At 34.0% G+C, this 21,351-nt stretch overlaps 3 protein-coding genes across 5 annotated transcripts in view; 1 reads left to right on the forward strand and 2 right to left on the reverse strand.

The window, feature by feature from the left end:
• Nucleotides 1-1,586, forward strand: part of LOC140437750 (rho GTPase-activating protein 1-like) — a 34,736-nt gene extending 33,150 nt beyond the window's left edge. For both annotated transcript variants that reach the window (XM_072527448.1, XM_072527449.1), the window contains one exon: nucleotides 1,091-1,586. In XM_072527448.1, the coding sequence (XP_072383549.1) occupies nucleotides 1,091-1,261 (171 nt within the window). In that variant the 3' untranslated portion in view covers nucleotides 1,262-1,586. The remainder of the gene's footprint in view (nucleotides 1-1,090) is intronic.
• A 3,066-nt stretch (nucleotides 1,587-4,652) lies between these two features.
• On the reverse strand, nucleotides 4,653-5,150 carry LOC140436125 (zinc finger BED domain-containing protein 5-like). Its single transcript, XM_072524833.1, has one exon. It carries the CDS (start codon nucleotides 5,148-5,150, stop codon nucleotides 4,653-4,655), a length of 498 nt encoding a protein of 165 aa, XP_072380934.1.
• A 7,808-nt stretch (nucleotides 5,151-12,958) lies between these two features.
• Best2 (bestrophin 2) overlaps nucleotides 12,959-21,351 on the reverse strand; it is a 115,871-nt gene continuing 107,478 nt past the window's right edge. For both annotated transcript variants that reach the window (XM_072527447.1, XM_072527446.1), the window contains exons 10-12: nucleotides 16,996-17,192; nucleotides 16,641-16,895; nucleotides 12,959-13,751 (exon numbers count right to left, since the gene is read on the reverse strand). In XM_072527447.1, coding sequence (XP_072383548.1) covers nucleotides 13,293-13,751; nucleotides 16,641-16,895; nucleotides 16,996-17,192 — 911 coding nt within the window. In that variant the 3' untranslated portion in view covers nucleotides 12,959-13,292. The remainder of the gene's footprint in view (nucleotides 13,752-16,640; nucleotides 16,896-16,995; nucleotides 17,193-21,351) is intronic.

Raw genomic sequence — 21,351 nt, forward strand, 5'->3', positions numbered from 1 at the left:
AAAATACAGTGGAATGTTCCTAAGCAATTTGTGGTTGTTTTTTGCCATTTCTACCTGCAAACTCACTAATAACACGATACGAGATGTGTTAAAAAAAGTTAATTTTTATTTTACCCGCAAAAAATTTATTTATTCATCAACAACTATTTTGTTCCCTTCGAAGTAGCACTTTTTTGTAATCCTGGAAGTACTTCTGATATGCACTTTTTGGTGTGGCCTTGAACTCTTCTAGCTAGGCGGCTTTTGTGGCTAACCTCTACCCTTTCATTTTTGAGAAAAGGAAAAAGTTGCAGGAGTCTAAATCTGTTAAATAGGGTGGCTGAGACATCTTGTACTACTTACCCAGGGAAACCAAAACCCTGCCACCTGATGTTCGCATTATGATCGCTTTACCCGCTATTTTACTATATATATTCAGGGATTCTACAGTATTCAAAGCCTTCCCTCGGTCAACCGTTTTATCTCTCTCTGTTGTCCCATTCTCCATCGTTTAGGCCTCTCTTACTCATGGCGTCGTCTACTTCGTTCCTCCAGGATCTTCGGGGTCGTCCTCTTTTCCTCCTTCCTATGGGACTCCATTCGGTTATTTTCTTTATCCATCTGCTGTCGCTAGTTCTTCTTACATGTCAATACCACTTTAGTCTGTTTCTATTGATGTTCTTTGCTTTATTTCGTCATTACTTGTCCTATCCATTGTTGTTACTCTGCAGCATCTTCGCAGGCATTCCATCTCTGTTGCTACTATTATACTGCTGTTTTTCTTGTTTATAATCCAATTTTCAGCCCCATATGTCATAATAATTCGCACTAATGTTTTATAAATCTGTGTTTTTGTCTTCATATTTAGGTGTCTATCCCACCATACTGAATTAAGTTGTCGGATTGCTGTTCTTGTTTGTCCTAATCTTTGCTTACTTTCTTCCTTTGTTGTTGCCTTAACTGCTGCAAACAGGTGAAGTTTCTTAGATTGTTCCTTAATTCCTATAGACACATTTAAAATTTGAAGAAATAGAAAAAAAAAAAATATTTTTCTGAAGCACATTGTAAAATAAATTTTTGATTAATACTAATATATTTTCCTGGGTTTTAGGTAATGGAAAGGTCTGACTTAAACAAAATGAATGCACAAAACCTAGCTGTAGTCTTTGGACCAAACCTAGTGTGGTCCGATTCAGTTTCGATGTCACTAGCTGCCATAGGTCCCATTAACATGTTTACGCAGTTCTTATTAGTGCATCAGAACGAGATATTTATGATTTAGAGTAAACGTTTATCAATGTAATTTTTGTACTTGCGACCCTGTGTGAAAATATTTGCGAGATAATAGTAAGGGAGAGGAAGGCAATGGATAATTGTAAACATTTTATGTTTTTGTATATAGGAATTAGACTGCTTGAAAAGCAAGGTACTGACTGTAACACTTTAACTGTGGTGCACCATATTCTGAAGGTAAATAAGTGATGAATGTACAGAATCTTTTGTTTATTATGTTGCAGCCGAGTTTTTTAAATATATTTTCCTTATTCTATTTATCTTCTACTTTCTAGCAACATTATTTTTTAGTACAAATAAACTGTAAAATTTGATTTGTGTTTTGCCATTTTTTCATAGAATATGAAATCATTCCACATTCCAATGGTGATCGATTCGATCAAAAGCGTCTCCACAGTGCAATTTTTAGCGTTTAAAAGGAGGAATTGTATCAATTTAATTTTATTATCAGACAAATTATCTTACGAATTTTGTACAAGATTTCTAGATGGATCGGGACAATTTTCGATAACTATTTGCCACCACTTTTACCTATTAAAACATTCAGTTTTCTGAATTTTTGCAGTATACCCAACTATTCATTCAATTTGTGAGTTGGTGGCAATTATCTGTTAATTTTGGTGACGATTTTCTATACAACTGAAGAAAAAAATTTTCATTTAGTTCGAAAAAGAGATCTGATTAACCCTTTCACGGACAAAATATTAGTGACCGTGGAATACTTTTCATTGTCGTCAAATAAGACAATCAGAGCTGGCACTGTTTAAATATTTATTACCGCAGATAAACAGAAGTATTTACTTGCATATTTGTTAGAACATGGTGTCGTCCTAAATGAACTTTGCTTTCAGTGATACTATGGAAGATAAAGTATTTAAATTCGAACCAATTAGATAAAGCTCATATATATATATATTGTTTATAAACTACTAGTAACATATATAGGGTGCGTCCTAGTACGACGGTCAAATATTTTCTGAACCATTTACTGTAGTAAATAGGCTGCAAGAGAAGGCATCAAAATGTGAGATTTGGTGAATGCGCCGATAATAATTAGCATTGCGCATCCACCAAAAATTTAGGTCAATTCTGATTATTTTTGGCTCTTTTGTAGTGAGGGTGGGACGGCTAGTTGGATCGTGACGTGTGCGGTGGATGTTTTATGTAAAGCATATGTCGAGCAGTGGACGTTAAATGACTTAACAACGAGCTGTGTTATTCATGCTTATGACGCTTTTAAAAATAATATTACATAAACCCCATCCCTAATAATTTTGCTTAGCCCCACCCCTAATAATGTTGCTTAACCCTATTCCTAATGATTTTGTTTAACCCCCATTGAGAAGAAGCTGACATATCACATAAGTCGACGAAAAGAAGAATACAAAACGCCATGAGACGAAAAGAATAAGTGGAAACGCTGCAGGATGAAAAGAAGAAGACTTGACAGACGAAAGGTAATGGCTTTACTTTCTGTTCAAAAGATTTTTGTCCGGACGTTTAGGCGATATAGGCTTAAGGTCTTTATGATATGTGTCTAAAGCGCCTTTGGTATACTGTCATGTTTAATTTTTCTTTGTCATCGTATGACAATCCTGACATATGACATCTCGTACCTATCTGTACATTAATTGGTTTAGGTGATACAAGCTTAAGATCTTTATGGCATACCGCCATGTTTAGTTTTTCTTTGTCGTCGTATGACAATCATGTCATATGACATCTCGTACCTATTTGTACGTTAATGGGTTTAGGTGATATAAGCTTAAGATCTTTATGGCATACCGCTATGTTTGATTTTTCTTTGCCATTGTATTCTATTCGCTAATTCTTGTCATATAATACCTCGCACGTCATGATTTGTCCGGTAGTAGCAAAGATACCTGTCTAAAGCCCCTTTGGCATGGGCCATGTTTAATTTTTATTTGCCATCATATTCTATTTGCTAAATCTTGTTATATGATACCTCTCAAGTCATGATTGGTTCAATAGTAGCAAAGAAAAGCGTCTAAAGCTCCTTTGGCATGCTGCCATGTTTAATTTTTCTTTGTCATCGAATTCTATTCGTTAAACCTTCTCACATGACACCTCATACGTCACGATCCAACTAACCATTCTATTTCCACTACAAAAAGTACCAAAAATGATCAGAATGAACCTTGAACTTTGAGGTCGTTCTCTTGCAGCCTTATCTTATATCAATACATTTTAGGTCAATGTAACGGGATTCTTTGAAAGCTGTAATCCGCCGTTTCGTAATAACGAACATTGATTGTGTCTCTTGATACTTGGATATTGAAATCTTTTTTGTATCTTTAAGATCAATGTGAAGTCAAACCCCACAAAACAAGCAATTTTATTATGGGAAGACACCATAATTAAATACAGGCAATTGTCAATTATTTAAATAATGTCGGTTCTGACAATCTGGTCCCAATTCGACCTAAAATCTTAGATGCTGAATCACAGGATCGACGTGTTCGTGAAAGGATTAAATACAAAATATTGTATCTAAATGAAAAATGCTATTTTTGAGCAATGAATTATAGTCAATAGGTGTAAATAGTTTATTATTTAATATTTCTTAAACAGTGCTGGTGTTATTTAAAATATTTGTAACATATTTTTGTGTGATAACGAAATTAACGTTTATCTAAAACAGGAACAAACCGTTTTTTAATTTATTCAATAACCTGTTTATTCAACTAAAACTAGACACAAGCATAATGATAAGTTCAGAAATGATAATCAGTACCTGTAGCAAAATGAACTGTTTGTAATGTCCTTACAGTGTATCTTTATTTTGACAAAATATGTCTTAGTATGAATCTTTATTATTTTTGTAAATCCTAATATGTGATAACATTTTATAAAGTTAAAAATTATAATATTCAAATTAAAAACTATTTATTAAAAAAATATGTGTTGTTAAACAAATTTGTATTTTGATTTATCCTTAAGAGAAATTATTTACGTGCATAAATTTAATCATATATCAAATTTCGTTCGTAACGATTTTACATTACATAACCAACAGATTTTCACCTAAATGGAAGGTTCAGAAACCAGTCAGTGTAAAAATATTACAAAACTAGGACTATTGTAACGGTAAAAATATAGCGTAAGATCGACTCCCATAACAATAATCGGTCTTTATGTATGTATCCAATAATATTCGAGATAACTTAGTTCAGTAGTTCTCAAACTTTCTTAGTCGCGGCACTTTTGTAGGGCTAAAAATATTTAGAGACACACCCACCCTTGAAGCGATTTGGGAAACGACAAAAAATGAAAAAAAAATACAATTCTGAGGCTCATTTGATTTTAATATAAACTTTTTCAGATCAATAAAATATAGTACATTTGATATGCAAATGTCCTTACTTAATGTGATGAATGAAACTGTTTGGAAATGTGATAATCAGTGGATCTTTCAGTTCAAACAGTCTCCCTAAAATTGTTCTCCTCGATAGCCACCCGACCTCTGTGTGGAGCAAAAAATTGAAGTGATCCATACCCATATCTTCAGCGGTGAGCTTTAAAAGGCGTGCTTGAAGCGGACGGCTCTTCACATGGTTTATTATTTTCACAGAACCATCCAATACGTCTTTTAAATCTTGCGGCATCTTTTTAGTTTCCAAAGAATGGCGATGTAAGATACAATGACTGCGGGAGGCATTTTCTGCCACTACCGTTATTCTAGACACTGCCCCTCTAATTTTACCAACCATTGCAGCCGCTCCATCACTGCAAATATCCACACATTTACTCCACTCTATATCATTTCTTCTTATATACTCGTGGATAGCCTTGAAAATTTCTTCACCAGTGGCATAACTTTTAAGCTCTTCACACATAAGGAGTTCTTCTATTTTCATCCCGAATGGAAACCTCACAAACACAAGCAGAACAGCAAGTCCAGCAACGTCGGTATTTTCATCAAGCTGTAAACTGAAGAATACAAGTTTTTAATCTATTTATAAGCTCTCCCTCTACAAAGTCTCAAATAGTGTGAATTCTCTTGCTTATAGTGCTGTTTTACAGTGGCCGGTTATTCGATTTTTCTTAAATCTTCCACGTCACCCTTGGCAAATGTTTGAGGTACCCCAAGGTGCCGCGTCTCCCACTTTGAGAACCTCTGACCTAGTTGACAATAGAAAATCTGTTAAGAGTCATATAAAAGGCGTTCTGGATAATTCGACTGAAGTAGCGAAGTATCGCCAGTGTACGATATTGTATGTTTCATACCGAAATGTCAGGTCATTCATGCGACCTTCTTCCCTGAAAGCCGCCACGGGTCCGGCTTCGGTACATTATTTATAGGCTATTATATTTCTCACCGCATTGTATGTTCACAACGATTGGTGTGTGTTTTCCTCATGCACTATACTTTTTTTGTTCTATTCGATATTACTTTCTTTCAGTTTTATGTTGATAATTCCCTTATGTATTCTTCTTGGTATTTTTATCTACTTCGTGATTAGCTTCACATCTTTTATTTATACAGGATGTTCCAATTTGTGACTAAGTAAATCAAGACAAATTTATAGACATTATTTTGGAGTTCTTACAGAAAAAGAGAAAAGTAAGACCGCGAAAAATGGAAAGATAATATTCAAGATGTGCAAGTGAAAGTTGAAAGCTGTGCAAGGACGGTAGAAATGAAATACATAGTCTATTTGGATGAAAATGTAATTTAATTTGTATTTGTAATGTAATCCCAAGGCCCGTTGAGCTCGGTAAATAAATAAATCACAGCTTGGAGTTCCAAATATAACGCACAATTTAGGGAGCGCAGAATACATATTTTCAAAGCTTAATTTATGATTACCATGCTGCCTTAAGCTTTTTTTTGTTACACTCTTAACTTATAATTCTAGAGGGCGCTCTAAATCTTGCCGAAATTATACAGATGGAATTTTTTTATCTCAATTGACTGTGTGGCAACTACTAGAGGGAGTTATCTTCACATCTATTGATTTTTCTACATTTTGTTAACAACTTAAATGATAGGTGATATGTTTCTATGATCCTTTTGAAGATTTAAATTAGTTTAAGGTGACGGTGAAGATTTTGTATTGATATCTTTATTTATCTTGAAGATATTAGAAAAAAGTGCATTTAATTATAATTTCCCACTTACCCCTACTACTAAATAACAACAAATCGATTTTTTGACTAGATTACAGACAGCTCATTCATTATAACTCCGTAATAAAAAAGAACATTAACAACAACGTAACTGTTGGTTTCTTGTATGCATTTTCAAAGTGTTAACTTGGGTCAGTAAATTTAGGAGAAAAAACAAATCTCCCAAATAATCTGCCGACTGAAATTTAAATGGGTCTGGGTCTTCTCCATTGGTGATGAGCACTTCCTTAAATTATTCTTGAATGATCTTTTTGCAACCACTCAAATCTCTAACTGCTTACGTAACTGCTTCACGGTAAGATGTTTTAGCAGCATGGTCGATTAAACACACGCTGATTTGTATAAAACGTCTTTTCAAAGCCTTTAAATAGTATTTACCGACATCCAAAACCTAACGATTGTTCGCAAATGTTATGGTACCAAATACACTTTAAAAGTCTAATGTCTTTAGTAATAAACCTTCTGCTATAATTAAAGGGGTCAGTGTAAAAAGTTGCTAAGTCTATATTTTTTCTATAATTGAGTTAAGTGCTAACATCTATATAAAATCACGTGTACTATAAGTCAGTAGCGCACCTAGAATTTGCCTCTGGTGGAGGGGGTTTTGGTTGGTCACCAAATTTTTTTTTATAATGTTACCTCCATTTTGAGTCCTTAAAATGTGTAAGTAACAGTGTCGGAATAGGGTCCTGGGGGGTTTTAACCCCCAACCCCCCCCCTCGGTGCGCCACTGCTATAAGTTGGCAAAGTCAGATTTGTAACGAAAAGCACCCTCTGGTTAAAATCCCATAATTTTAAATTTTAATCAAATTTCAGAGAAAGAAGTCGCTAAGAGTCATAAAAAGTCCATGGAGTTGACAACTTGTTACTACTGACACAAAAAAATGCCTGTTATGAATGAATACTAAGTTCCATATTATTCATGATATTATATTAAAAGTAAATAAGTATATTATTAGTAAATTCAGTAATATTATTTGCGCCGGCTAACGATCATATTTGAAACTCCAAAACAATTTATATAAATTTGTCTTCCTTGACTTAAATACGAAATTTTTTCCCGCCACTCAATAATTGTAGTTAGCCAAGATATAGCCGGTAGCCAATGTTGTTGGGACACCTTGTGTATACTTTTTATATCATATTTAATAAGGTTTTAAGATCTTACAGTCTGTGTTTACTTTTCATTTGATAGTAGCAATATTTAAAAAACGAAATGCAAATTATTTAAGTGCTCCTTTCCCTTACTTTCATCGTCGTAGTATTTTTATCAGTGTACTGTGATTTTGTTGCATTTTTTCTTATATTTATGAACAAATTTTAATATACAATTTATATGTATCTATTAACGAACCTATTTATTATTTTTGATAGTATCAATATTGTGATTAAAACACTCCAAATAAAAGGAACTTATGTTACTAAAATTAGTCATTGTTAGTTTCTCTTCACTCCACTATACTACCCACTTTTTACTTTTGCATAAACTATTTTAAATTAGTTTATTTAATATATAAAAGCTCAGGCGGGAGTGCTTCAGTGTTTTTCAAAGTGTTGAGCAAAATTGGCGCGTCTACAAGTTTCCATTTTGCCAGGGGCATACTTTTTGTACGGGAATGTGTATCAAAAACAGAATTACTCGTTGCTAACAGTCGTCATAGAAATTTGGAAAGTATAGTCATTGAGTGCTAAATCGGGGCTGTACAGTAAAACGATTTCTTTACTCCGCATGTTCAAATTATGTTTTGAATATATAATATAAAACTGGTTAAACTTTCTAGGACGATATTGGACGGCGTCATTCCACGGATTGTTGTTTTACTAAATTTGTGTTATCTATCTACGTGATCTTATGATTTCTGTATCTATGAAATTGTTACAGATCATGATGAGTAAGATACAGTTCTGTAGAATTGTAGTTTTAAAGATTTCGTAGATACCGACGTTTTGCATCAAATCACCAAGTTTTGCACCGACCTTTTGCATCAAATCGTCAGTGATCATTGAGGGTCGCTCGCGCTTTTCCTCGTCATGAAATTCTTTCCTCTGTTTGACGGAGCTCTTATTTACTCCACTCCATCCTTCATAATGTTTTGTTCGTAACCTATCTGACGGTGAATTTTAACTGCTTTCTACTAAGAAAATATGAAATAGCGTATATTCTACGTATGAAATAGCGATTGTTATCACAAGATATCTGTGTCAACCACTTCCTATATATGCATGTTATAAACTATACTCAAAATTTAATAGGATTGTCAGGTTATCGTTTCAAAAGCATGGACTGCGGAGGAGTCTGCGACGACAGATGAGTCCACTTCAATTTCAGGGAAACCATTGTAACGATTTACCTGCGAGAACAATTATTATGCACAGTATTTTTTAATTACTTCAGAATCTCTAACGCTAATTTTTACAATCTTAAAATTATTTATTCGCCATTTTTTACTTTATAAGTGATGTTTGACTATAGACTTCCATGATAATTTGAACATCATATCTAAATATTGGCCTTAATGACATTTTTCACATTCAAAACTTAATATCGTCCATAGATTTTATTGACATTTGATTTTTGTACTATGTTGTGGACGTATAATGAAAAATTCTTTAGATTTAAACCAACTTTTATTCCCACTGGTAATATATAAATATGTACATTTATGTTCATGTCATATTTTAAAACGTCGATGATATGACTTATACAGCAAGGTATTTATAAAATTACATTTATTTAAATACAAAATTCATTATCGATTTACATAATTACATATTTAAATGTGTTACAAAGCAAAGATAAACAAAATAAATGAGTATCAGCAATGTTTCAAAAATACAATAGTTGGTATTTTACATCTAAAACAATATTTAATACATAAATATGGATAAAATGATAAAACAAATGGCATTTATTTATGATATCTTTGTGTGATAAACTCACTGAATAAAATGTTAAAAATTTATACACTACAAATACATAACCTTCAATAACATTTTATTTGTAGCATGGACTAATCTTTTACAAGTCGTAAAGTCTAAAAATATCACATATTCCATGCTTTATTAGCAGTTTCTCTAGCAACACAACAGGGAAAATTATTTTTTCTAATACAACGAACTAGTTATATTCTCACTTTTAACTGTTGTGCAAATAGTTTGGCAACCATCAATGTTTAATACATTTTATTATAGGGGAAAGTGAGTTGTGTTAGCCCCATCGAGCAAAAAGTCTTTTTGCTCGATGGTTAGCCCTCATCCTTTATTTCCAGGCATGTATCTCTGGTTGCCTATTTTGTTCACTGTATGCTTTCGATATGGGCCGTTTAGTTTCTAAACGAATTTTGTTGAAATATCAGTGTCTAATGTGGCTGCTATAAAAAAAATGTACATACGGTAGTCGTGTTATAAGGTTATGTTCTCATTCTCATATGAAAAAATGAAAAGGTTTTAGTGTTTTTGTGTTACACTTGACATTTTTTGTAGATTTTGAAGCCGAAATAGCAAAGCATGTTGTTAATTTAGAAACCAGTACAGAATTAAGCCGCCAATACCAATACAGAATAAAGAAAGCTTATTTTTCAAATAGCGGAGAAACATAAAATTAACCACCGATTTAACAAACAAAAATTCATTACAGGTAAAAAGTGGCTGAACGGGTTTCTCGCAAGGAACCTAAAGATAACTGTCAGAACTCCTGAGCAGACATCTATCGTAAGAGCTCAGGCTTTCAATACTAAGAACATTAGGATGTTTTTCAGTTCTATTATATAAGTTATGGAAAAATATCAGTTTTCTCCTGAAAGTATCTACAATGTAGACGAAACTGGTATAAGCACAGTCCCTACAAAACCTTCCAAAATTCTCGCAACCAAAGGAAAGAAACAAAATTAGAATTATTAGCAGCGCTGAACGTGGATAAAATTATACAGCTGTTTTGTATGAACGCCATAGGAAGCCGAGTGCACCTGTACGTAGTGTAGCATTTTGCCAAGACAATTGCTGGATGAATACAGAAGCATTTGCCAATTCTGAAAAGTGGCAGAACTGCAACGGCTAGTATCACTAGGTCATCAAAGACTTTCATTTGTGATATTTGCCAACCAGAAAAACATTAGCTGTTTATTTTGTAATGTTTAAATATTTTTTTCATTATAAAAGAAAAGTATTTAGTAAATATAAGTTTTTTTTTTAATTTAACTATATTTTAATTTAAAGTAATTTTGTTTATAAAATCAGACCTTTTAACAATTTTTAAATTCAATTTAAAATCATTAAATAACGTGTGCCTATGACGGCCTCTTCATTTTTTAAAAATATTTTGATGTTTTACTCTGAACAAAAGTAAGTGCCTAATAAAGTTTATTATTATGTAGCAATGTAAATAAGATATAACATATTTTTTCACCAAAGTTTGTTTTTTTTTATCATCAAAGAATAAAGGGGGTGGTCACAAGTCACTTTCCCCTACATTAAAAGAAAGTTGTAGATTGTATTAGCTTTATTTTTCTCAGCTCAGTTTTTTTCTTTCTTGTTTCGATCTCCGATTTTTATTTTGTTAGTCTTTTAGGAATTTTTGTTCTAAAGAGCATTTAAATTGTTTTCCTTCATAGATTCTTCCCTAGTTTTTTGTTGTTAATGCAATCATTTGATTAATTTTGGTTCTTTTCATTTCTTTGTCAAGGTTTGAATTAGGCTGCGATGGATGAAGTGGAAGAAAACCAGTGATATATTGTGTGACTGAACTACCATACGACGTTGACCATTTGAAACTTGTTTGCTTGGTCTGTTGTTCTCTATGGAGTCTAAACGAAGACTGAATAGTTCTGGAGTCTGAATAAGTTAAATAATAACAATAGTCTGAATAAATAAAACCAAATACAGAAAAACAATTATTAAGGACGATTAAAAACCAGTTATTTGGGTTATTTGATACGTAACGAAAAAACTATATTCCTCAATTGAGGCGGTGGCTCGAATAAGGGCTTATAGACCTATGGGCCCTTCTTTCGGAGAACACCGAATTAAACTCTTTATGTTGTTCTCCTGTCAGTCTATTAATTTTTTCTACGATATTACGTTTTGTTTCTCAAAATACACTTTTAGCATATAGACCCTTCTTCTAGCTTCCGCCTCAATTAATGATTATGGGTAAAATAGAGTTATTGAAAGAACAAATTGTCTTAGCTGCGTGATATCAGAAACTGGACCGCTTTGAAGATCTTCTAAATCTTTAGATGATCTAAATTTTTATATCAAATCGAAATCCTTCGTACGGGCCAGAATGTATTGAAATCTTCGCGTTGCTAATTCACAGCTAACATTGTTGTAATAAAAAATCATCCAGATCAGATAAATAACATGTTAAAAAGTACCTTAATAAAAAAAAATATGAAAAATTCAAATACATTATCTGTTACCAACAACATTCATACACAACGTTGAATTTACAGGGAAGAAGATATGGAGGAAGGAGATGCATTTAATGGTTCAATAACTTGAGAGCCTAGTTTCGATAATATTTCGATGACTTGTTCAGGGCGGTAGTATCAAGATGCGGATTTTTATAATGCTTCAAACTTTCTAAGAGAAGCTGGCACTTAAGGAAAATACTAGAAACAGGACTGAGATCGCTAGATTGTAACATTCATTATATTCTCAGTTACGTGCCACTGGCTTGTTTTTAGGCTTAATTTTTATAATTCAATAAAATTATAACTATGGGGACGCCTAAGGTAGAAGAAACATACCACCACTTTTTGCTGTTTGTTGGAAAGTTGATTTTTTTTAACAATACGAAGAACGAAAACATTCGATTATATTTATTGTTTATTTCTAATTTTTATTTTCACAATATAATATCCAACTGCTAATCATTTTGTTTAATTATAAAACTGGGCCTTTTGTTATGAATTCGGTCATGATTGTGTCACAATACTTTATGGCCACAAATAAACAATCTATGTTACATGGTTAAAAGACGAAATACAACTATAGCTGGCACATTAAATGGGTATGTCTGTATAGGTTGAACATATGTAGATGTTTTTTTCTAAGAAAAACTGTCAAGGAAGGATCTGATACTTAATACAAAATATTTTTAAAATTTCGCACCTAAGGCAAGTAATTATAAACGATGTGGTCTTGAAAACTTATCGGTGAGTAATTACAGAATAGTAAATATTTCTAAAATCTTCAAGAAACTTTGTGAATTAAATTAATACCAGAGAGAGCGAAAGAGAGAGAGTCGGGTGTTAGCAACGTGGTTATTGTTTAGACCCTTCAATAGTTCGATATCGTTGGAACTTATACGTCCCACGATATATTTATTTCCACAGTAAATAATGTTTATAAATGTATTTAAAATGCTTCAGTATGGCACAATTTCGTATTACGGCCCAGTAATGTGTGTATAATGTGTAATGTGTGTTGTATAACCATAATAGAACAAAAAACTTCATAAAATATCTAAAATCGTATTGAAATGATTAAGTAATTTTTGAATATTTATATATTGATAAATAATTGAAATCCTATATAAAATCAAACATATATTATAGATATAAAAAAATAAAAATAGAAATATTACAGTAGATAGGCAGGGAAACAGCTTCATGTAGAATATAATGAATATTAATAAGTTTTCCCTTATTGGAGCGAGATAAAGAATAATAATAGATAAAACAACCAGTAGATAATAAATATTTGATTAGTGTTGCTAGAGGATTATATGTCTTACCTAGATATATTTGACATAGAAGACCACAAGGTTTTTACAGTACGTGCTTACAGTAACACATTTTGTACAAAATAATTTTTCCTACCAATAGCACCTTTTTAGTTACAGTCTGTGCACTAATTCGTGTATATCCTCATACATAAACTTCTCTCTTTTTCGAAGCGTTCTCGACAACACTCTGTGAGGATATTTTTCTTATTCTGTCAGCTGTTAGGGTGGCGCCGAGAGATGCAAGGGAATTTGGCGCTGAAGCACTGGGACTCAAGGAATTTTCTTCCTTAGAACTAGCGGAGCTTTGAGTATCAGTTTTTCTTTGAGCTACTGGTGTTGATAGGTTGGGCAACCCATCGAAATTGCTCAGAGCAACTGTATCTGTATCAGTTTCGGCTGAGGGTAGATCTAAAGACTTGTTGGAGGTAACTGAAGCTGTTGTGTTAGAAGCTATCGACCCCTTTGAAGCGTGGGATGCGTCTGATGCTGGGGAATCATTGTTTCTCCTATTAATCGTCGGTATTTCTTCTTCCGATTGTACTTCTGTGAGCGTGAGGGGTTGGTGTGGTGTCACTGGTGATTTAACAGGTGCTTCGAAAGCCTAAAATGAATTACCAAACATTATTAAATGGATTTTAATCTAAAAAGACGCAACTATTCTTTAAATAAAGGTTTAGTAACTCTTATACATAGACCAAATACATATGTTAAGAGGTATACATGAAAAATGTGTTGAATATAACATACCTATTTACAACTTGTATATCGATTTCAAACAGGCGTTTGATAAAGTAGATCGACAAAAGATGTTAAAACAACTATCTATGTTAGAGATACCCAATAAGTTGGTTAAACTTATACGAATGAGTCTGGACGGTTCCAAAGCTATGGTGAGAATAGATGGAGATATGACGCAGGCCTTTGATATTGAAAATGGAGTTAGACAAGTTGATGCCTTATCAACCACACTTTTTAATCTAACTTTAGAAGCTGTTGTTAGAAAACTGGATATAAACGGCTGTATTAATACAACATCAATGCAAATATGCGCATATGCGGATGATGTTGCCATAATAAGCCGCAACAAAAGGATATTAATCGAAAAAGTTATAGAACTGAAACGAGAAGCTGCTACGTTTGGTCTATATATGACTGAAAGCAAAACAAAATATATGGAGTGTACAAAATCGAATGAACATGAGAATCTGAAGGTAGACAATCATACCTACAAATATGCCTCCACTTTTACCTACCTAGGCTCAACAATAAATGACAATAACAACATCAGTCAAGAAATACAAGCACGGATTCTTAGCGGTAATAAGTGCTTTCATGCATACAAAGACTTAATGAAAAGTAAGTTACTGAATCGTGAGTCTAAGCTTAGAATTTACAAAACAGTAATTAGACCAGTGGTCACATATCGATGTAAAACATGGACCCTGTCAACCACTGATGAAAATCAACTGAGAATATTTGAGCGCAAAATACTAAGGAAGATATTTGGACCAACCCAATGCAGCGATGGTTCGTGGAGAATTAAAATGAACCACGAGCTGGATGAACTAATGCAGAGCGCATATATTGTTAGATTTTTAAAGTCACAAAGACTAAACTGGCTTGGTCACCTAGAAATAATGCCAGATAATCGAGCTGTAAAAGTAGTCCAGACGTGGAAGCCCCAAGGAAAGAGAACAAGAGGAAGGCCCCGTAAAAGATGGATAGACGACGTAGAGAGGTATCTTAAAACCATGAACATCAGGCAGTGGCGAAGGAAAGTATCCGACAGGGCAGAATGGAAGAACATTCTTAAGCAGGCCAAGACTCACAAAGGGTTGTAGCGCCATTAGAAGAAGAAGAACTCTTATACATTAAAAATTGGCATTATATAGTTTTAATTATTATTAAATACATTGACAAATATTTTCTATCACACTTATTATTTGAAGAACAATCATTTAGAATGATTAAAAAAGGAAGTTATAGTAAAAGAGAATAGGTTATAGTAAACATTGCAAAATACATAATATTGTAGATAATTGAGTTAGAATCTATGAAGAGGGCATCACGTGACTAAAAACGGCCTCACTTCGGCCATATTGTTAAGATTGTTTTGACACTTTTGACAGATCGTATATGTTTGTTTGGTTTGTTTCGATTGTTTGTTTACGTTTGTGTTTTTCGAATATTTTTAGTTTTATAATACTTTTATAGAAATTGTAATAATATATATGTATGACAATATACAAAACAATATATAGACCTACAGTGACATATGGAGCAGAAAATTGGATATTAAACAAAAGACATCAGAGCAGAATTCAGGCAGCAGAGATGAAATACCTCAGAAGAACGATAGGAGTAAAAAGAACTGATAGAATCAGAAATGAAGAAATAAGAGAAAGACTCAAAATCAAACCGATACTCGAGTCAATCAAAGAGAAAAAATTGGCATGGTTCGGACATCTAACCCGGATGGACAATAATAGACAAGTTAAAAGAGTGTGGGACGCCAAACCAATAGGGAAGAACAGAAGAGGAAGACCCATTAAAGAATGGAACAGTGACATCTCGCAGATACTACAGAGTAAGGGTAAGACTTGGCAGGAAGCAACACAGATGGCATCCAATAGGAAGGAATGGAGAAAGTTCGTTAAGAGCTAGGACACCTCAGAAGACTGTCAAATAGTGTAATGTAATGAATTGTATTTTAAACGGCCCAACACCGAAAGGTACAAATGGGTCTACTGATTAAGTAAGTAAAGTAAAGTAATAATATATTGTGATAGTGCATAATAATGGTTTCTTGTTCTCAACGTAGTTGCAATAGCAGAAGCAATGTTAATAAAAAATTTTCAGGAATAACGTTCTACAGGTTAGTATACAAATATGTAAATAAAGTAATGGCCCGTACTTCGGAGAATAAATTAATAGTATTTGACTGTATTAATTTATCTTTGTGTATAATATATCGTGTTTTTAGTGTTTACTGCGGGATAAATAAATCATAGTTTATTAAAAATGTATTGCACTTTTTTAGATTATGATTAAATCTTCTGAATAACTTCTGAATATTTTTATAGTAGTTTTAATATTATTGAGTTCGGCCCTGATCCCACCGCCATATTGGTATCATCGTTAGACACGCCTACCTACGCCGTTTTTAATGCACACGTTAATATGCTCATAGCTTCTCCATAGATTCTAACTCGATGTTGTAGATGCACGGCTTGTAGCATTTGCATAAGAAACTACTATCACGAGAAATGCGTTAAAATTGGGTCAACGTGCAAAAAGTCAGCAGAAATTTCAGAGTATCGAGTAGCGTATGTCTTTCTTAAGTAGTAAAAATGAGTCTATCGTGGGGGAAAGCCAAACTGCACTAGAACTGTGACATATGAAGGCAGAAAATATACAGTTAAAAAAAACGTCACAATTTTCTTGTCGCATTTTAATATCGTTTACTTTAATATTTAACTGTTTTACTTACCTGTATAAAAGCAGGACTCCTAAGAGTTTGTTGATCGAATGCTCTCGCCAGTAACGGACTGTTGGGATGCGACGCCAACTGGAGAGATGTAAGCTGTGAAACAGTCATAGGTACACTAACTGGTGTGGTAAGGACCGGGCCGAGGCCAGGGGAAAGTATAGCTTGTGCTAGTGCAGCAGTGCCGGGTTGATTCGGGTGCAACGTGTTGTTCACCGAACCAGTGCCGTCGAGTTCTTGGATTGGTGATAGAACCACCTAATATGAACACAAACATGTGACGTTAAGATATTAGCAATTCATAGTAATTCTCTAGTCTAATGAAATTTAAAATAGATTTGATAATTAGTTGCTTTACCTGTACAAGCGGAACATCAACGGAAGGGTAGGAAGGATACCCTGCTGGCAACTGTTGTGACATTAGTGTCAGTCCAGACATTTGATTTTGGATGTTACTTGCGCTTTGTGTTAGTTTATTTTCTCGCTCTAAAACTTCTTTCGTTACGTCGGGAGTAGGAATTCGAGGTCGATTCTTAACAGGTATTCCTGTAGTTTCTAAACATAAAAATAAAATATGTTATGTCAAATTTCTACAAAATATATTTAAGTACTTTGAATATATTTGTTTTAAATATATTCAAAGGTATTTCCGTATATTTGATTGTTTATGCACGAGTTGGAAGCGACATTTGGATCAAGGGGATGGGATTTTTTGTCCTTGATTGTTGCCCTAGTATGCCTATTCAAACTTTTACTTTCTCTATTTCCTCTGTATTTAATTCAACTTCACGTCGTGCCAACTTTCTAATGCTTCAATATCGTTCTTTCTTCTAATATATATAGGTCTACTTAGCCCTGTCTATGTTAGTTTTTTTGTAATTTATGTTTATTTTAGTCGAATATCTGTAGCCTCTCATTTCAGTTGTGTATATATGCAGTGAACAAATAAAGCATCTAGGCCAAATCATGGAGAAAATCTAAAGTAATAGCCTTGTTAAAACAGGAAAGGACCCAGAAAACCCCAGTAGCTACAGACCTATCTCGCTGTTGTGTCACTTTTTTAAACTATACGAGAGACTCATACTCATCCCACCTCATCCCACAACAAGGAGGATTCAGACCCAGCAAATCTTGCACCGGTAAGTCCTCGTACTAACAGAACACATTGAAGAAGGATTTGAAGAAAAACTTATAACAGTGGCTGCTTTCGTAGATTTGACAGCAGCTTGTGACACAGTAAGGCACAAAACATTGCTCCGCAAATTATACGACACTCTCAATGACCTCCATCTGGGTAAGGTCGTATATTCCTTATTGCAAAACAGACGTTTTTTCGTTATACTGGAGGGTAAGGAAAGTAGGTGGAGGGTTCAAAAAAATGGCCTCCCACAGGGAAGTGTTTTAGCACCAATGCCCTTCAATATATACACAAACGACCAACCTACGCCGACCGAAACCAAGCACTTCCTCTATGCTGACGATCTTGCAATATGTGCTCAAGGAAATAGTTTGGAAGAAGTGGAGGAGAGCTTGAAACTGCCTTAAAAACAATGACAGCGTACTATCTGCAGAATTCCCTGAGACCCAATCCCTCTAAAACCCAAGTCTGCGCTTTTCACCTTCGCGCAAAGGAAGCCAAGCGAGAACTCCAAATTGCATGGAATGGTAATACATTAGAATACACAAACCAACCTATATATCGTCGTCGTGGATGTGAAGAGAGCTAACCCACATTTTCTTAAAAATGAGCTAACTGCAGCATCGCAATCAGAAAGAAAGATTGTATAATGTAGTGAAGAGATCTAAGTGAATATGTTGTTTCAAATGGTTTATATTCTAAAGTGTGAAAGGACGCTAAGTGAATTCACAATCCTTATTTTTTGAAGTGAAGTGATCTATGCCACTTACCACCACCGGGTACTGAAAATATTGTCAGTGGTGAACAGAGCTATCAGACGCTTGAGCTTAGTGTGCAAATAACAACAGACAGATAAATTATTACGATAGTCGATTAGTCACCTTATCGTTAGCTGGGGTTTGCTGTTAAAGCAAAATCTCATGGTAAATAATCTCATGGTATACTCGATTGTAACAATTATTAAATTTATTTTAATTGATTTAAGTGTAAAATCTTGTTGCAAAGAAAAGTTTAATCAAATTAAAAACGTACAATGTCGTATTTATCACAAATAGTAATAATAAAATAATAAAATCCCAGATAATCAAAAGGAGGTAGTACGTAATCACATTAAATCACTACCGTTGATTGATTCTCACTATTGTCAAAGTTCAACCAAAAGGAAATACTTACCTTCTGGTTTATCTGAAAACGACTTTACCAGGATTATTTAAAATACTGCGAAGAGTATCAGGAAGATGATTTAGTGTCGTTTTATTATTATAAACATATATTCAGCACCGAATTTAACTATGGTTTCCATAAACCAAAAAAAGACCAATGTAGCTTTTGCACGCCATTCACAAAAAAACCGAAGACGAAAAAGAAAAACATCAAGATGAATACAATTTACATCAACTTCGAAAGAAGGAGGCTAGAGAGCATAAGAAAATTGACAAAGATCGTGCTAAAATTGATAATATTTTTATCTTCCCAATTAGATGTGGGGCAATTATATTATAAACGGAAACTAAATACCTATAATTTTACGGTGTATAATCTCAAAACTACTGTTGCTATTAACTACATGTGGCATGCATTGAATGGTACAAAAGGATCATCAGAAGTAGCTACATGCTTATGGAACATGCTTTCTGAGCTACCATCTGAAGTGAGTGAAGTAACATTTTATTCTGATACTGTAATAGGTCAAAATAGAAATTTCATTTTATCTGCAATGTTTATAAAAGCTTTGTCTTCTTTTGATAATTTGCAAATTATTAATCAAAAATTCATGGAATCCGGACATTCCAAAATGGAATGCGACAGCGTTCATTCTGCGATTGAAAGTAGGGGATAAAAAATAAATATATATGTGCCTGACGGCTGGTACACAGTGGCAAGAACAGCCAAAGTAAATCACCCTGTACACGTCTTTAAGGAATTAGATTACAGTCATTTTATAGATTTTAAAACTTACAGCGAAAAATTAATTATTAATAAAACAAAGACAGTCGATGGCGATGTTATGAAGTGGCTAAATATCAAATGGCTGCAATATAGAAAAGAACACCTTGATATAATCTTCTATAAAACACAACTTAGTCAGGTAGACTTCAAACAATTGTGCATTCGTTGAAACACTCGAGTTGACAACAATGTTTTCAGTGAGGTTCCGAAACTTTATCCTTCTGCTTTAGGAATAGAGCCTAAGAAACTAAAAGATCTACAAGATCTTTGTAGGTCAAGTACTATCCCAACCACCTACCATGATTACTACCTCCGACTTTTAAAACCAATAGAGAGAATCGCTGCAGACGATTCGGAATCCAAGTAGCGATAAAATAATAAGATTTCTGTATATTCACTGTTAAATAATATTCAATGTTAAAGACTAAAATCTAAATTAAATTTATTATACTTTTGTGTTATTTTTGTATCCAAAATTAAACATTTTAAGCATAATATCACCTTGTATTACTTAATTTCGTAGACTTAGATCTTTTCACACAACAAAAAACCAGTATGACTCGTGAAAAGTTATCTAGTGGTGAATGGAGCTAAGTGAACGAAACCCTTCTACTCTCATATAAATCAATGTTTTATTAGTGTTTGGTTCAGTACAAAGTAGGTAACAATTTGTTTGATAAATCCTTAAAAAATTTTAGGAATAGTTCAATGAGCAGGAAAGTTATAAGCTAAAATGTATTTTTTCCTGGACATGGTAATCTAAAATGCTCATTATCTCGAAACTGACTTTTGTTGGTTAGCTCTCTTCACATTAACGGTGACGATATCTTGGAGCAACTCTGGACCGATCCCTCACCTACAGATAACATTGCATAAAAACGAGAGGGAAAGTAACAACTAGGAACAGCATACTCAGAAAGCTAACGGGACGTAAATGGGGCGCACGTCCTGGCGTTTTAAGAACAACGGCACAGACACTGTGTTTCTCAACTGCTGAATATGCGTGCCCCGTTTGGGGCAGATCTGCCCACACCAAACAAGTTGATACTACGCTAAATGAGACATGCAGGAAATTGTAACGGGGTGCATGAAACCAACGCCACTCTCAAATCTATACAAAGCAGCTGGTTTTGCAGAACCCTCAACACGCAGAGGCGTTGCAGAGCACATAGAGAAAATTAAACAGATCGTGGAAGAGCGGCATGCCCTATACAAAGCTCGAACACCACGAAAGCGACTAAAATCTAAATAAAGCTTCCTTGGAACAGTGCAGGATGAACCGCCTGAGTATTTTTCTCTTGCCCAGGTTCAATGGACCGGCCAGTCCCTAGACTTTAAAACGTGGAAAACTATGAATAGGATAAGAACGGGGGTCGCTCCAGTAAAATCAACTGTGACTGTGGAGAAACACAGAATATGGAATATCTTCTTACATGCAGAAACTGTCCTCATCGATGTACCCTCGAAGATTTGTGGCTCGCCATCAAAGATGGAACCGACGTAGCCCGATACTGGACCGAAATTTTATGAATGACATGTCCGGACACGATAAAGTAAGTAAGTTGTGTATAAATGTTATAATCAAAATAAAGAGTACAAGTGGCCTCAGTTATATTTTGGAGACGT

This window comes from Diabrotica undecimpunctata, chromosome 3 (assembly GCF_040954645.1).
Source record: "Diabrotica undecimpunctata isolate CICGRU chromosome 3, icDiaUnde3, whole genome shotgun sequence".
In the NCBI taxonomy this organism is placed as follows: Eukaryota; Metazoa; Arthropoda; class Insecta; order Coleoptera; family Chrysomelidae; genus Diabrotica; species Diabrotica undecimpunctata.

Bases quoted from the DNA above. Each gene is read 5' to 3' on its own strand.
- LOC140436125 (XM_072524833.1), bottom strand. From the start codon at position 5,150: ATGAAAATAGAAGAACTCCTTATGTGTGAAGAGCTTAAAAGTTATGCC.